The sequence below is a fragment of the Pseudophryne corroboree genome, chromosome 11 (assembly GCF_028390025.1).
Source record: "Pseudophryne corroboree isolate aPseCor3 chromosome 11, aPseCor3.hap2, whole genome shotgun sequence".
Classification (NCBI taxonomy): Eukaryota; Metazoa; Chordata; class Amphibia; order Anura; family Myobatrachidae; genus Pseudophryne; species Pseudophryne corroboree.
The window spans coordinates 47,774,634-47,792,550 of record NC_086454.1 but is presented as its reverse complement, the minus strand read 5'-3'; the positions used below and the strand labels follow the sequence as shown (position 1 = coordinate 47,792,550).

Sequence of the window (17,917 nt, the reverse complement as noted above, 5' to 3'; positions counted from 1 at the left end):
GTTACATAAGAGCAGTTCCCTAGTGAGAAGAGGTGAAGGGAAAAGATAGACTAAAAGCATTGAGAACTTCCTCCTTCTAATTTACTAGTCATCTTTGGACAATATTCCAGCTATTCTCAAATAACACCTAGTTTAGTAAACTGTAATCTGGCCTTGTGCCCTTTCTGGGATGTTTATTTGCAGTGGCCTCATCCCCTTTAGATGAATTTGGAGGAAAGAATCTCACCTTGTTATTTAGAAAGCACCGATAAATACTTCTCAATGCTGTACATCAAGGCTGTCCTAATACAATCAAGCAACAGAAGCTAAAGGTGGCTATATCCACACTAGCTGACACTCTAAGTGGTGTGGAGAACGCTTGATACATAAAGTATTAACATATAGCTGTACCAAAAAAAAAGCCTTCTCCACTCAAACTTTAAAAAAATATACGTATGTAAAATATATATATATATGTAAAATATATATATATATATATATATATATATATATAATTTATTTAAGTTTCTAATATAGCGCAGCAAATTCCGTTGCGCTTTACAATTTGAAATAACAATAACAAAATGGGTGATAACAAACAGTCATAGAGGTAGGAAGGCCCTGCTCGCAAGCTTACAATCTATAGAACATATATATATATATATATATATATATATGTGTGTGTGTATATATATATATATATATATATATATATATTTTACACACACAGCATACAGAAAGTATTCGCAGCGCTTCACTTTTTCCACATTTTGTTATGTTACAGCCTTAATCCAAAATGGAATAAATTCTTTTTTTTTCCCCCTCAAAATTCTACACACAATACCCCATGATGACAACGTGAATAAAGATTTTTTGAGTCCTTTGTGAATTTATTTTTAAAAAAAACTAAGAAATCACATGTACATAAGTGTTCACAGCCTTTGCCATGAAGCTCAAAATTGAGCTCAGGTGCATCATGTTTCCACTGATCATCGTTGAGATGTTCCTACAGCTTAATTGGAGTCCATCTGTGGTAAATTCAGTTGATTGGACATGATTTGGAAAGGCACACACCTATCTATATAAGGTCCCACACTTGACAGTGCATGTCTGAGCACAAACCAAGCATGAAGTCAAAGGAGTTATCTGTAAACCTCGGAGACAGGATTGTCTCGAGGCACAAATCTGAGGAAGGGTACATAAAAATACCTGCTGCTTTGAAGGTCCTAATGAGCACAGTGGCCTCCATCATCCGTAAATGGAAGAAGTTCGGAACCACCAAAACTCTTCCTAGAGCTGGCCGGCCGTATAAACTGAGCGATAGGGGGACAAAGACCCTAGTCAGGTAGGTGACCAAGAACCCGATGGTCACTCTGTCAGAGCTACAGCATTCCTCTGTGGAGAGAGGAGAACCTTCCAGAAGGACAACCATCTCTGCAGCAATCCTCCAATCAGGCCTGTATGGTAGAGTTGCCAGACGGAAGCCACTCCTTAGTAAAAAGCACATGGCACTCCGTTCTGGAGTTTGCCAAAATGCACCGGAAGGACTCTCAGACCATGAGAAACAAAATACTCTGGTCTGATGAGTCAAAGATTGAACTCTTTGGCGTGAATGCCTGGCGTCATGTTTGGAGGAAACCAGGCACCACTCATCACCAGGCCAATACCATCCCTACAGTGAAGCATGGTGGTGGCAGTATCAAGCTGTGGGGATGATTTCCAGCGGCAGGAACTGGGAGATTAGTCAGGATAGAGGGAAAGATGAATGCAGCCATGTACAGAGAGATCCTGGATAAAAACCTGCTCCAGAGCGCTCTTGACCTCAGATTGAGGCGACGGTTCATCTTTCAGCAGGACAACGACCCTAAGCACACAGCCAAGATATCAAAGGAGTGGCTTCAGGACAACTCTGGGTATGTCCTTGAGTGGCCCAGCCAGAGCCCAGACTTGAATCCGATTTAAACATCTCTGGAGAGATCTGAAAATGGCTGTGTACCGACGCTTCCCATCCAACCTGATGGAGCTTGAGAGGTGCTGCAAAGAGGACTGGCTGAAACTGCCCAAAGATAGATGTGCCAAGCTTGTGGCATCATATTCAAAAAGACTTGAGGCTGTAATTGTTGCCAAAGGTGCATCAACAAAGTATTGAGCAAAGGTTGTGAATACTTAAGTACATGGGATTTCTTGTTTTTTATTTGTAATAAATTTGGAAAAATCTCAAAAAAAACTTTTTTTCACATTGTCTTTAAGGGGTATTGTGTGTAGAATTTTGAGGGAAAAGAATTTATTCATTTTGGAACAAGGCTGTAACGTAACAAAATGTGGAAAAACTGAAGCGCTGTGAATACTTTCCGGATGCACTGTAATTTAGCATCCTGTGGTTGTGCTTGAACCTGCATCCACCAATGGGGGTAATTCCAAGTTGATCGCAGCAGGAAATTTTTTAGCAGTTGGGCAAAACCATGTGCACTGCAGGGGGGGGCAGATATAACATTTGCAGAGAGAGTTAAGGGGGGTACTCACGGGAGAGATGTGTGCTGAACGATCTTAACACAGACCGCTCAGCACACATCTCTCACCCCGCTCAGCACAGCGCGATGTGCTGAGCGAGGGGGAAAGCCGTCGGGGGGCCGCTCACTTCACACAACGGTGAAGTGAGCGACCCGCTAGATTGAGCCTGCATGCAGCTCAATCTAGCATCGGCGATAGCGATGCGCGGGGCCGCGCATCGCTATCGCTGGAGGGCATACACACGGCAGATCCGTGCTTAAAATCTAAGCAATCTAGCAAGATTGCTTAGATTTTAAGCACGGATCTCTCCGTGTGTACCCCCCTTTAGATTTGGGTGTGTTATTTTGTTTTTGTGCAGGGTAAATACTGGCTGCTTTATTGTTACACTGCAATTTAGATTGCAGATTGAACTCGCCACACCCAAATCTAACTCTCTCTGCACATCTTCTCATCCTCGATTGCTGTTGCTAAGCGGTTCCCATGCTCTGTTTGTACTTTGAGGAAACAGTCTAATGAGGGGGGACAAGGGGCTTTGAAGTGTTTATCTGAAAATGTCCATCATGCTCTATCACGTGTGCCATGGTAAAGGTGTCCCACGCAGAAGCATTTTGTGAGTACAGCTTGCGTTCATGAGAATACGTCCTATCAGTCCCCAAAGTAACTCATCGACGTGGCAGATTTCTAGCAATCTAATAGTCTGCATGCTGGTTTGGTGTTTCCCCTATGTGTAGATTGTGGGTCACTGTAAGAGGGAAGTACCTCTGTATATCAGTAAGCAGAGTGTGACTGACGGCTTGCCCTTCAGAAATGCAGTTTGGTAGATTCATACATAGGAGCACACCTAGCGATGATGTAGGGACTGGATAGATCATAACTAGCTACAGCTTTTGGGTATGGATTCGGACATGTGGCCTAATTCAGACCTGATCGATCCTCTGTGAATTTGCAGAGGTTTGCAATCAGTCGCTGACCAGACAGAGTGAAAACCTGCCCTGTGCAAGTCTGTGTACACCGGTCAGCTGCAAATCCATTCGCAAATCACTCGCCTGCAAATTATTTTTCCAGTCTGCGTAGCCCAGGACTTACTCCTACGGTGCGATAGAATCAGGCTGATCGGTGACGGAGCTGACATCACACACCCTCCCTGAAAACCCTTAGGAACGCCTGCGTTTTTCCTGACCCTCCCAGAAAACGGCCAGTTACCACCCCCAAACACCCACTTCCTATCAATCGGCCTGTGTACGCCTAGCGATCAAAAAAAGTAACTTTATTTTTTTTGCAGTTTGGCCTTGCGCATGCGCACTATGATGCATACGCAGTTGTTCGATAATCGGCCGCCTGGCGAATTCGCACAACAGCAATCCAATCTGAATTGGGCCCATGGAGTAAAGACGGGAGAGGTGGCTTCGGCTGCCCGGAGTAATTTACTGACTGACAGAGCCACAGTGGAATGCAGCTATTGGAGCAGCATTGATCGTATGTAAAGACCTTTGTAGCTCACAGCACATTGCTCCAGCATTTTAATGGCTTTGCTGTCGGTCTATAAACTGCGCAGCCTGTAGTGAATATCCATATCACTATATACATGTGTGCTTTCTGCATCGTTATCTCCTGTGCGGGTACAAGAAAATCCTGCTCTACCAGTGTCTGCTGGAAGCTGTTGTACATTCATGATAAGTAGCAAGTCATGTGTTTCCTGGCCAGTACGTGATAACTGTATCGCGTTGCTGTGTTCTCCCTGGCATAGGCGGTGGTTGTACAGTGTATCAGGAGAGCTACATACAGGACAGTAACAGAAGCCTGAGTCCATCTTATTGTTAAAGACTAGCCGGCTGCCTTACCTCATTATCTAAGCAAAATACTGACCACTCCCACTGTCGGCCAATTAATCGGGAACATTTATAACGGTTTCCAGTGAAAGCTGCTGTATTAGGGCTACGGATCTTAGATTTTAGGTCATTCTGTTGCGTTTTTCCTAAATTAAGCTATTCTGTGTATTAGTGATGCTAATGCAGTAATCTAGCCCTGAGAATGGCTGTTTGTAGGTGGTGGGTGCACTTTAAGGTTTTTGGTTTTTTTTACATTATTTAAAGTGGCATCACATAGGTAGGATCAACACTAAAGGTTCTATCCAATCAAGTGTGAGTTGGGTCCAGAGAAAATGGTAGCGCCCAGAAATATTAATATGTCATTCGGCACGATCTCATGACGTTTCTCAACCTTTTTGTTCACCTGGAACACCCCCCCCCCCCCCCATTGCGAGCGTACGTGTTATTTGTACCCTCAATACTTAAAATCGTCCAGGAAAATTTAATGCAAGATAACAGGTAACACTCAGAAGTGTAACGGAATCCTTTAGGGATCTCCGTCTGGGTGAAAGGCTCAGTATCACGAGGTAAAAATTTAAGGGCCCCATACACTAGAGCATTCGGCCCGATATATCGGATGAAATCAGGCATTTTGAAGGTGTTTCAGATGCGCGTTCCCGTGAGCATCAGATTGGATCCTCTAGATTGAATGTGCTGCACATTCAATCGGGTCCGACCTGGGGGCATGGCTGGGATCGCCCAGGATACATCGTATGCAAAAGGATAGCATACGATGTATCTTGGGCGAGATCCTGCGACATGTAGCCGTATAAGTGTATGCGGCCCTTTAGACTGCCCTCCCCCCCTTCCCCTTTTACTAATCCCCTTCTGCCGGTTATTTAAAAAAAAAAAAACTTGCCACCAGGCAACCCCGTAATCATTTTTTTTTTTTTTTTTTTTTTGTGTACCCCAAACCCCCGGGCTGCAGACCACTGTCCAACAACATCTGTCTTGTCACATCCAGCCTGTTCTGATGGGACATAAGCTTCCTGAAACTCAGAGATGGATTTATTCTTATAATAATAATTAATAATAATAACAAACAAAACATACAACAAAAAGCATCTTCACGTGGCAGTCGTATGAACTGTTCTCTGTACATGTTAGATGCTGATGCCGAATCTTCTCTTTCAGATGTGGAAAGCGGCAGTAGGACACTCTCTCTCCATCTCTGCAGATGACACAGACGACTGGGAGACGGACCCTGATTTTGTTGTAAGTTTATGGAACGGCAAGGGGGGAATGGGGGCCTGACCTACCCTGACCCCATTCTGCATGATTCTACCCATTTAGCTGCAATGTTTTATCACATAAAATATGTCTGATAATTCGTGGTTGGTCGCAGCTACCACTAGGCGATCATCGGCCTGATCAGCCGATAATCTGCAGATCGGCTAGATAATTGCATAATGCATGCCTGGCGTGAGTAATAAGAACCCCAGTGCAGGAAACACAAAGCTAGTGGTGGCCGTAAGAGATCGGATCCTCATTGCTGTCATAAATAGAGTTCTGTCCTTCTAAACTCTTTCCATTGTCGGCTACATATTGCGTCATGATTCCACTGAGGCTAAATCTTACACTTTATTTATAGAATGATCTGAGTGAGAAGGAGCAGAGATGGGGAGCGAAAACGGTGGAAGGGTCCGGTCACCAGGAACACATCAAGTGAGTGCTTGTTAAAGGGGATTCTCACTTCCAGTGCTATTTATTGTCCATTGCTACAGTGCTGGGGACCTTACCTGTGGACTGTCACCATTTGTGCAACACAACAGAGTTCCAGTGCTTAGTTACCGGTGATATCGGCTGTCCGTTCAGTGCATGGGGGGAAATAACCACCTGCTCTTGACTAGGAGACACTGTGGCCCTTCACTCAGGAGTAAGCTGTCCACTCTGGTCCTGCTTTGGTTCCTTCAGTACTCTTACATGGCTACAGCTAACTGTGGGCACTGACTGGGCATCAACATTTGTGTTATTTGGTGGCAGAGTTTACCTATATTCCTCTCTCATATATCATGAAGACATGGAAGAAAATTATTAATTACAAAGCGGTCGCACAAATGTCTCCATCATGTGCATCCAACATGTCTGCTTCATCCTTGTGGGGCACTGGGGTATGGAGGCCCAGAACAGGAACTTGGGCATTTTAAAACTCCCTCCGCGAGTGCAAGCTCTTTCTCCTCCCCCTATATCCCTACAGAGTGTGGTGTGTGTGTGTGTGTGTGTGTGTGTGTGTGTGTGTGTGTGTGTGTGTGTGTGTGTGTGTGTGTGTGTGTGTGTGTGTGTGTGTGTGTGTGACCTGTAAATACTGGGACCTGTTTTTCGTAGCTGCTTTTGGATTAATTTTTTTTAATTATTATTTTCTGGGGGATACAGGTGGCTTGATTGAGCGTATACACACACATTGGTGTGGTAATTAAGACTGCCTTTAATCATCATACAGCAGTAAACGTATGAACATTATTCAGTATCTGTGAAAACCTGCACCAGGACAATACTAAGCCTCCGTGTGGGGTTTAAGGGACGCAAGGTTCCAGTCCAAATATGTCCTATTTTTCCACAAGATAACGTGGTTTTCTTTTAACAGTGCACTGTTTTGACTTCAGATAATTGATCCACCTCTATTAGTAGTTACCATTCATAGAATTGATATACATATGTGTTTTAAGTATTTGGAGAAATATATGCAGTAGGATAGGATGTATAATTGACTGAGTACAGTTTGTTTTAATGGTATATTAAATTTGTGGGGCAATTGGCACTGTTTAGTGCAAATGTTATATTAAAAAATAATATTATATAAAGACGTGTCTGCACTCATCTCCTCATTTCAGCCGTTGAATTATCTGAATTAGTGCAAAGTGAATTAGTGTAATTGGTTTGTTATCTCCTGTAGTAACAGGGGGTGATTTTTTATATGTGCACACAGGCATATTATCACTGTTTGCAGCTGATTATGAATTAAGATCATTGGAGATTTATTTTTCTGGGCATTTATCTAATAAACTGTATTAGCGCCAAGAGACATATTTGTAGAGTTACAGAGGACCAGTTGTTGCATAGCCTGCCTGGTAAAAGTCTGTAGCGTAGACAGAGACCATCTCTCCTCCGCCTCTCCCGTGGGATCTTTGGGGAACTCATCCCCTAATGCTCTCCGCCAAAGTACTTTGGTCCCCTCCCTCAAAGCCTGACAAGCCAACTTTGGTTCAGGGACTGCTGAGGTTGGTGCAACATCTGGTTCAGGTTCCTCAGAAAGGATTGCTCAATCTTGGGAAGGAACAGCCTCTGTGTTCTTTCCAGGAGGAAGTTGAGGTGGCTGAAGTCTCAGTCCTGAGGTTACCTTGTACACCCCGACAGAAGGGTGTTGAGCAGGCATTCCCAACCCTTGCCCTCAGGGCAGCCTAATAGTGCAGGTTTTAGTGATATCCAGGCTTCAGCACAGATGGTAAAATCAAAATAACAGGTACTAATTAAGGCACCTGTGCTCAAGCAGGGATAGCACTAAAACCTGGACTGTTTATGTGCCTTGAGGACCGAGGGTGGGAATGTCTGGTGTAGAGGATTGGTTTGACCAACACTGAATATTCCTCACAGCGGGGAATCCGAAGAATTCATGTGTAAGGTTACTCAGGTGGAAGATACTTTTAGATGAGACCAAACCTGAATGTAAATTTGTGCAGGTTGCAGTCGCTTTAAGTTCTCCCTGGGGAGGATAAGGTAGAAACTCTAATATCTCAAGACTAACAACCTTTCAAAACAGAACTCTAATAACTTAAGGGGGAGTAGCAGGACTCTGGCCACCCTTAAGTCGATTAACAGGACAGTTAGAGCCTCCTTTAAACCCATCTTAACTTCAGTTTGGGTCTTCTTTCATGAAGATACTAAGCTATCTTTTAAAACTAAGGTCATCTCCAAGTTCTATGGTAATCAGATCATTGTGATCCTTTCTTTAAACTGCAGGTAAGTCACTGGAAAAAGAGGTTTCTCTTAACTCTCTGGATGTGTGGACAGATCCATGTTGACCTGTGACCATAGGACTTGTAATATGTGTACGGTGGGTGACCTCTTGGTCCTCTTGTTTGCCCAGAAGAGCAGTGGCCAGTGTCTAAATTGCTATAGGTGGATCACATAAGTAATTTTATGCTCTGGTTCTTATGTCTGGTCTATGTTCACTATTCTCATCGTTGCTAGTGTTACTGAGAACCTCGTTTTCCCTTCTCTCTCGTTCTTGACTCCTGCTTTTTTCCTTTTGATGTCCTGGCTGCCTATGGGTCTTACAACTTGAGGAGCTAGAGCTTTTGGAGGGAGTTTTTAGAGTGCCTAAGCATCAGCGCTGTGCCTCTATACCCCATTGTTCCCCACTGGACATTAGCATGAAGGTTTTTTGTATGGTAGATAATTGATAACTTGTTCTCTGGTGATTCTGTGTTCCTAGTTGTCCTCACTGACTCTTGGAAAATTCCTATCACTGGTGAGAGGTATTAGTACCCTTAGTAACTCTCTGACTCTGTCTATCAGTATCCACACATTGAGAGAGAATGTGTCTCAGGAACACCAGAGCCTAAAGGAACAGGAACTGCAGAGTGGCCCCAAAGCTTCTCATGGCTACGGAGGAAAGTTTGGCGTGGAGAATGACCGGATGGATAAGGTGAGGGTGCAGATACTTAGCAATGCAGCTGTTTGAGTGGATTGGTCGGTGCCAAGAGTTGTGTTTTTTTACAATGTTATTTGTGTTTTTTGACTATTGATGCAGCCAGATTATCGGGATATTTTACGATATGTCCTATGTTATATATCTAGGGCATACATAATGCAGTGCTTTACAGAGAATATTCATTCCCTGCCCCATGGAGCTTACAATCTACAGATGTAGCCATGCTCATCTGTGCTGTAATGCAGCCTGCTGCAATACGGCTTGCTGCATAGCGTGCCAGGCTGCGACTGTTCGCAGCCGATGATTACTCCATTGTGTAGCCATTGCCGGCTGTGAGTAGTCTCAGCGTTGACACACCGCGCAACATGCCGCATCGCTGTATATTTCTTAACACTTGGACACCCATACGAAGTGTTACCAATTTTTATTAAGCCAACCCGCCTACCGTTATGTTATTTGGAGTGTGGTAGGAAGCCATTGACGTTGTGTGGCATGTTTGTATAACCTCTTCAGACTTTCTGTCCTGTTTGTAGAATTTAAAATTGATGGGACCCTCTACTATCTGTATCTGCCTCCTACCCAAATCCAACTATGCCCTTTCCTATTCCTTCAAGGTGGGAACAATTCTGGGCTGGTCAGGTGGACTCTCTCCAGTTCTCTCCACCACTGTGACACTGTGGTTAGCATTGTTTCTCACAGCACTGAGGTCATGTTTTTAATTGACTGTATTGCCATCTGTGTAGAGTTTGTATGTACTCTCCATGTTCATGTCGGTTTATGGGCCATCCAGTTGCTTCTTAACATAATTAGCCCTAATGTGTGGTATGTATGTTGTTGTAGGGAATATAAATTGTAAAGGGTAAACCTATCTAATAAAAGGATAACACTGCTCCTCACCTCTATGGGGGGGGGAATTCAAGTGTTTTGCGCGCAGGTGTTTACTAGATAGTGCCCAACAGAGCAGTTCAATTGTTGTTCTGTCACTTTGACGGGCTGTTAACTAGTCAGTAATAAACATATCAGAAGCTCTGTATGTAGCTCTATAGAAGTGAAATGGTGACATGAAAGGGGGTGAGGAACAGGTATTGGGGGCAGTGACAGTCTAGAGCAGCGTTTCTCAAACCTGGTCCCCGTCTAATCCTAAAGATGGGTACACACTAGCCGATTCTGGAATGCCAGCAATGAACAACTATATCATTGAGTGCTATAACGTTCAACGATATAGTGCATACACACCGAACGTTATCGTTCAACAATAACGTTCAGTGACATCACCGTCGGCATACTTGAACATGCAGCTCAGCCCGACATTGACGGGTTGAGCTGCATGTCGGCTCAATATTGGTGATCGCTGAACGATGTGCAGGAGCACGCATCATTCAATATTATTACCCCCATACACACCGGGCGATATAAGTCTAAAAAATAAATGATGACGACATTTTATGTTATCGTTTATTTTTTAGGCTGAAATCGCCTAGTGTGTATCCCCCCATTAACAGTTCATGTTTTCCAAATCATCTATCTGGAGCACAGGTGTGCTAATTCACTAACACAATAGACCGTACATGTGATACTAATTATTCCTGAGGATTCCTCTAAAACGCACTCCACGAGGACCAGGTTTGAGAAATACTGGTCTAGTGTAATATTTCTATGTTATTTTGCTGTACATAGCCTGGTATGCACTAAAACAGCCGTAGCTCTGTACAACGTCCATTCAGGTAGGGATTGGGAACTTTGCCTGTAATGTGGGTGAGGGGTATGAAATACCTTGGGGCATATAGTTCACGTAGGTGAAAGTACAGTTTTGTTTTTAAAAGATTGCCGGTTATTAAACGGACATTTTATTTAGCTCCCGCAAATAAATGGCGCAGTGTATAGGCCTCCACTTAGAGACCTGTACCGATATTTATGAATATGCAGCCTTCTACCTTACTAAGGATAGCTGCCGTCACTGAGACACCAGGCAGGTTGTGTGTTCACAATTGTTTGTTCAGGCCACAAAATAGACGTATCCACTGTGGGGGTCATTCCGACCCGTTCACACGCTGCTGTTTTTCAGTTCTGCGCATGCGCGGCGGCCGCAATGTGCAGGCGCGTCGTTGCCCAGCGACAGCCATCGCTGGGCAACAACAAGAACGAAGAAAGCGATCGCTAACGAGATTGCAAGAAGATTGACAGGAGGAAGGCGTTCCGGGGCGTCGTCTGACCGTTTTCTGGGAGTGGTGCGTCGAACGCGTGTGTCCAGGCGTTTGGAGGGCGGATGTCTGACATAATTTCTGGGACCTGCATCGCTGGATCCATCGCACGGGCTAAGTAACTCTTACCCCGGTCTTGTTCTACAGAAAACTTTTTTAGCATAGCAGAGCTGTACGAGCATTCGCAGCCTTGCTATACAAAAATACCCTCCCCCATAGGCGGCGTCTAGTTGATCGCACGGGCTGCAAAAAGTTGCTACGTGCGATCAACTCGGAATGACCCCCTGTGTGCGGGTGATGGGTTTGTGTTATAGAATTGTCAGCACTGAATTGCAAGTACAGGTTGGGCTTATGCATCGTGATACTGTTTTTTACTTTTTGGAAGCGTAAGGTTTGATGTAGCACATTGAAATATGACAATTGAATGCCACCGTTTAATTGGGGTGAATGTTACTATTAGCAGTTAGGGCTATACATAGGCTTACCGCACCATCCCTTCAAACCAGGACGCTCATGGATTACACAGGTTCTGTGGCTGATAAACCAGGTGAAGTCAGCCAGCCACAGAACCTGTGTAATTGATTAGTGTCCCGGCTTAAAGGGATTTTATGGTAAGCCTAGCTATACAGATTTGTTTTATTCGGTTATATTTGCTAAAAAAATATACAGAGTCCAGCTCCTTGATTTTATTTTGTAGCTTGCAGTGTGTAATAGGCCACATTGTGGCGGAGCCACCTAGCTAGCCTGCTTCCAGTAAATACTGTATAATTCCTGTGGGTGTCATTCAGTTTAGTTAAAAACTCCAAAACAGTGGTTAATGCTTCCAAAATTCAGAGTTCCCTGGGCGTTAAAGTGTTAATGGTATTTGGGCTTGGCCTGGCTGCGGTGCGACCGCCAGGCAATGAAGGTCCAGCTCGCAGAGCCAATGTCAAGCCAAGAAGCGCTGAGCCCAATCGTCCCTCAGATGTGTGCAGCTCTGTCTGTGTGCAAGAAACGGGAAGCCGTGGGTGGAACAATCTCTGGCTCCAGCGCTGATCTGGCCAACAGAACACGGACACTTTCCCCTCGGCTTGTGCCAAGTCCCATCCCATGGCTAGAGTTGTAGCTGTCCTGCTGCTGATCGGTACCTGTGCAGGTGTTGCCGCCCACTGATATTAGGTATTGATAATCGTATATCTTCCTCTGTTCTCCTAGTCTGCGGTTGGACATGAGTATCAGGCAAAGCTGTCCAAGCACTGCTCGCAGTCCGATTCGGTGAAAGGCTTCGGTGGGAAGTTCGGTGTCCAGACAGATCGAGTGGATCAGGTGAGGAAACTCTATATATGCATGGGAAGTAGATATTACTTACAGGCGCTTGGCCCATTTTATATTAAACTCCATATAAAATGGTCCATGTGCCTGTAGACAAATGTGCTTAACAGATGCCAGTGATTTGGAAACTACAGCCCTGTGCGATCTGGTTGATGGTGTAGATACTTCTCTGCGATCCACGCTACTCAGTTCAAAGTCAAACTGACTCGAGTCTTCTCGCAGCACCTACAAAGGGCCTACGTTTGCTTCCTTCAATACTCCCCTTTAATGTGTCTGCAGGAGCATCTTCAAAGCTTCCCTCTGGCGGTCACGAAAAGCGTAGAGCACCGAGCCTGTAGGGAAAGCCTGCGAGGTGCAGACACGTCTTGTGTGTGCTCTTCTGTACAGGCCGCACTCTCTGCAGTCCCCTCCCTATAGAAGCGTGATCCTTTTCTGCTGATTGCTCTCTGTCCTGTAAATAATTGCATCACCAGTCTTGTACATAAAGGAACAGTCACAGAAACAGATTTTATTTTTGATTTATTTGCTGTTCAGTATTAATTTACAATTAAATGCATGTATTCTAATTATGTTGATCCACCTACAGTCTGCTATGAGCTTCGAATACCAAGGGAAGACTGAAAAACATGCATCACAGAAAGGTGAGTGTGTGCAGGACTGTTAGACGTGTGTGTGTGTGATGTCTTGTTGTGCAGTCATTACTACTTTCACTAGAAACTGGGCACTATTTTTGCTTATCACCCCATCTTCTGTTTGTCGGTGTGTACTTTACTTTTCTTTTGACGTGGTTGGAGATAACACAACCTGTACCCAACAATGACACTGCTAAAAGCAGCACAGATTGTTTCAGGATATAATGGTGCTGATCTTTTGGAAGGCCGTAATCTACCCATTTATGTAGCTGTGTTAACAAGGGTGCGGCTGCATGTGGCAGCGTCCAGATAAGATTAAGGGACTGGAAGGAGCAAAGTCTCCCAACAGGACGCATTAGCAATGTGAAACTGCTGCTCTTCATACACTTGCTCCAACCTCACTCACCATCTTCATCCGTCCCTCCTCTTTCAGGCTTGCTCTCATCACACCCATCATCAGTACAGCCTCTCTTGATGCAGACTATCGCCCTCCTCTTTTACCTCCTTGACCATTGAGAGACTTGTCTATAGCACCACTTTCCACGCCTCACACTCCCTACCTCCTAAACCCACTTCAGTCTGGTTTCCAGTCTGTCCATTCCTCAGAAACCGTCTACATGAAGGTTACTAATATGATATACTTTCTTTAAAATCCAGTTCTATCTCCTCTTCCTCCTCCTGTACCTAACAGCCTTTTGTACCGTGGACCATCCTCTGCTGTTCCTTCAGACGCTCCAGTCCTTCACTCTCCGTGGCTGTCTACGAATCATTCCTTCCTCCTCTGACTCCACCTCCCCATCTCCTCCAAAGGGGCTATTCTTGTACCTCTTCTTCTTTTCTTCTTCGTTTCACCTCCTCCTTTAAAGTTCTTATCAGCTCCTTCGGCTTCCAGTTAATCCCTATATGCTGATGGCACCCAAATTTCCCTCTCCTCCGCCAGACACTCTTTTGTCTCTTAGGGTCGGGGACTCCAGGTCGACAACAAAAATGTCGACACACCTTAGGTCGATGCCAATTGGTCGACACACCTTATGTCGACATGGACAAAAGGTCGACAGGAACAAGGTCGACATGGAAAAGGGTCGACATGAGTTTTTTTTTATGTTTTTTTGGTGTTTTCTTCGTAGAGTGACCGGGAACCCCAATTAGTGCACCTTGTCTCCTCGCATGGCTCGCCATGCTTCGGGCATGGTGCCTTCGCTCCGCTTCGCTCGGCACAGATTACCGTTCCAATCGTGGTCCACGTGGAACGTTACGTATGAAAAGGTTCCAAAAAAAAATAAAAAATGTGAAAAACGCATGTCGACCTCTTTCCATGTCGACCTCTTTCCATGTCGACTTAAGGTGTGTCGACCAATTGGCGTCGACCTGGAGTCCGGATACCGTCTGACTAGATTGCTTAGATTTTAAGCAGCGATCACTCCGTGTGTACCCCTCACAGCGATAGCGATGCGTAGCCCCGTGCATCGCTATCGCTGGTGCTAGATTGGCCTGCATGCAGGCCAATCTAGCAGGTCACTCACTTCACCCGCTGAGTGAAATGAGTGGCCCCCCCGTCTCCCCCCGCACGCTCAGCTCACATCGCGCTGTGCTGAGCGGGGGGAGAGATGTGTGCGGAGCGGTTCACTCAGGACACCTCTCCCCACATCTGCCGTTGAGTACTGGCCTTAACAGGCTTTCTGTAATCTCCTGGATGTTTGGTTTCTCAAACTCTGTATCTTTATAACCAAACTAATTGTTTGCACAAAAAGTGTCGCATATTAAATTGATCAGTGCAACCTAGCAAAATAGCTTTTTGTATTTTGAGCAAGAAAGACGTGCGGCCAATTTGACCAGGACCTGGTGCGCAGACACGGGCTGTTTGCTGCGACTAAAGCGACGGTGTATGAAGATGCATCTGTATATGACTACATAGCATTTATATGCTATAGACTGTAATAGAGACCACACCACTGAGAGGGTGCAGCTATAATTCATGCCTTCTGTTACTATTGGAATGTGCGTTTTAGCGGTACACTCTGCCTTCTAAAGATTTAATGGTAGTTGAGAGGATGTTGGAGACTTTTGATTCTGAAAACAGTCCAAGTAACAGGACGGAATATGACCTCTTTCAGATTACGCCAGCGGCTTCGGGGGCAAATACGGAGTTCAAGCTGACCGCGTGGACAAAAGTGCTGTTGGCTTTGATTACAAAGGCAAAACTGAGAAGCATGAATCCCAGAAAGGTTGGTGTCAAAAATGAGTATTGTGACAGTCCGCCTACGGCCGGGAACGGCCTCCTGTAACCCTTTCAGGAGCTGAAAGGCATTTTTCTTCCCGGGTACTCTCGTGTACACAAGACAACAATCAGCAGAGCTAAAAATTTGGAGTTGGGGCACAAGCAATATCGCCTCAAACCTGAGGGGCACACTGCAAATTCTGCTCGTTCTCTAACTTTTGTAAAACTACCTGGGCCTGCTCTGCCGGCCTTTAAAGCAGGAAGTCCTCCTTCAGATCATTGTATTGTCTAGGCAGGTTTGTATGTTTACCTTGCCCATAATTACTGCTATATTCAGTGCACAGACCTGAGCATACACTGTTATAATGTAAGAGTGACCAGTATATACAGTAAGTAGATCTGCCTGGACAGTTGAGTTCTCTGATGGCGGAGTTCCTCTCACAGTGTCGCCAGTACCACAGCATGCTACGTAGAAGTTAGTGATACCTGGTTCTCTCTGAGTGTTAGCAGAAGGTTACCAGCTAGATGAACATTTGGACACTCATCCTTCATGAAGGTCTATTCATGAAGCAGTGAAAAGAGTGGAGAAGTGAGCCTGTGAATAAGTTGCCCATGGCAACCAATCAGCTGCTCCGTACAATTGTATAGTATGTAAATTATAAATGTTACTTCAATGCTGATTGGTTGTCATGGGCAACTTTTCCACTGTCTCACTTCTCCATACTTTTCACTGCTTCATGAATAAGACCCCATTGTCTTATGGCTTTAGCTTTAAGCGTTGCTATGACATCTGGTGGGAGGTTGTTTTCAAGCGGTTTTAACAATTCTTTGTAAGCGAACGCTCATCTGAGCTTGGAGGGTTGGTAAAAACTATTGTAGGTGGAATAAACTGTACATGCAGGTGGGGTTATGCTGCACGCTCGGGGAAAGGGAGCCGGGGGCACCCTGCACAGTTGAGGCTTTACGGCTGGAATAAGGAGTCTGCTACAAATGGGAGCTAATTTGAATGCATCCATTTCACACTTTATTTTCCTGATCTTCCTCCACAGATTATTCCACTGGCTTTGGCGGGAAGTACGGCGTGCAAGCAGACCGTGTAGATAAGAGCGCTGTTGGATTTGATTACCAGGGAAAAACGGAGAAACACGAGTCCCAGAAAGGTTTGTATTTCAAAGTAGACTTTTTTTCCTTAAGCACGGTAGGATTAGGTGGGGGAGATGCAGTTTTGGTGCTATTTCTGGATCACCCTCTATGCAAAATGTATTTCTGTCAAGGAGCAATTGAACTAGAACAATGCTTTGCAGGTGTCTCGTTATGTGAACAAACAACTGCAAATTATAACCACAGAAAGCAAAGAGAATGTGCTACTATCAAGAAGATTCTCAGCCGCACTTGCTGCGTTCTGCGTTTTATGTCTAATTGCTGGGTACTTTTGCGAATTACTGTGTTTTAATAATTTCAGGGAATTTTATGCTGACGTCAGATGGCCGTCTGCTCTGTAAAATAATGAATAGAAGTTTGCATTTAAAATTGCATCACTTTCTGAAGCCGAGCGCAGTTTACGGAGCATCCTTCTCTGCGCCCGGCTGAGGCGGCTGATTGGTGGGCTAATATCCATGAGAAAGCAGCCTATCACGAGCTGCTGAAGTTCTTCCATATTGTGCTTCAGTGACTTCACCAGTTATTATTCTATCGATTAGCTGTATGTATAGTATGATCTGGCAGCCGTTGAATGACACGCTTGATGTGTTTTTAATGTATAATTTTTGGAAAAAGCTGCGTGAACAATTGGGCCATATTTGCAGATTGACCTACTAAGGATGAAGGTTAACGCAGTTTAATGTTCGTTTTCTAAATGGGTCAATCCATCTTCTCATCCTGTTCTCACAGCCAGATTTGACAGCGTGCCTGAGCGATCGGGTCTGATCTGTTAATGACTGACCGCTGGATTAAACTATAACGTTGCTCAGCGGTTTTCAACCAAGAAATGTTTTATTTAAAATGTATGTTCTTTTAAAATTTTAGATTATTCCAAAGGTTTTGGTGGGAAATACGGCGTCGATAAAGACAATGTAGACAAGAGCGCTGTTGGGTTTGAGTATCAAGGGAAGACCGAGAAGCACGAATCCCAGAAAGGTTCAGTATGCGTACAGCCCCTCCTCCCCGTCGTCCCTGGCGCACCGGTGTGGTTAGGGACATGCTGAACTCATGACTGTTTATATGTGAGGCGCTGTGCCGTATACTGGATACATGTATGTAGCTCTGGATAAGCGAATAGAAGTCCTCAGACCATAGCAGGTGTTAGACATGCTCTTGCAAGGACAAAAGAGAAATATATTAATTGCTTAATAGAAGATCAGGAGCTTTGACCCAGCTGGTTCTCTAAGCTGCTGTCAAACAGGAGATCGTTAATCCCCCAAACACAATGTAAATGAAAAATAGAAGAACAAAACAGCGCTCAAAGAATAAAATTGTAACAGGTGTTTTAAATAAAACAGTTATAACATGTTTAATATATACACATAATAAATCAGACAAATATATAA

The 17,917-nt window shown here is 44.6% G+C and overlaps 1 protein-coding gene across 7 annotated transcripts in view; it reads left to right on the top strand.

Moving 5' to 3' along the window:
* CTTN (cortactin) overlaps positions 1-17,917 on the top strand; it is a 43,346-nt gene that overhangs the window by 5,803 nt on the left and 19,626 nt on the right. For 2 of the 7 annotated variants that reach the window (XM_063944122.1, XM_063944121.1), the window contains exons 2-9: positions 5,493-5,573; positions 5,950-6,023; positions 8,874-9,003; positions 12,405-12,515; positions 13,108-13,162; positions 15,268-15,378; positions 16,421-16,531; positions 17,397-17,507. In XM_063944122.1, coding sequence (XP_063800192.1) covers positions 5,493-5,573; positions 5,950-6,023; positions 8,874-9,003; positions 12,405-12,515; positions 13,108-13,162; positions 15,268-15,378; positions 16,421-16,531; positions 17,397-17,507 — 784 coding nt within the window. Of the gene's footprint in view, positions 1-5,492; positions 5,574-5,949; positions 6,024-8,873; positions 9,004-12,404; positions 12,516-13,107; positions 13,163-15,267; positions 15,379-16,420; positions 16,532-17,396; positions 17,508-17,917 lie in introns of those variants that run through there. The other 5 variants (XM_063944125.1, XM_063944123.1, XM_063944124.1 and 2 more) reach the window with 4 other exon arrangements.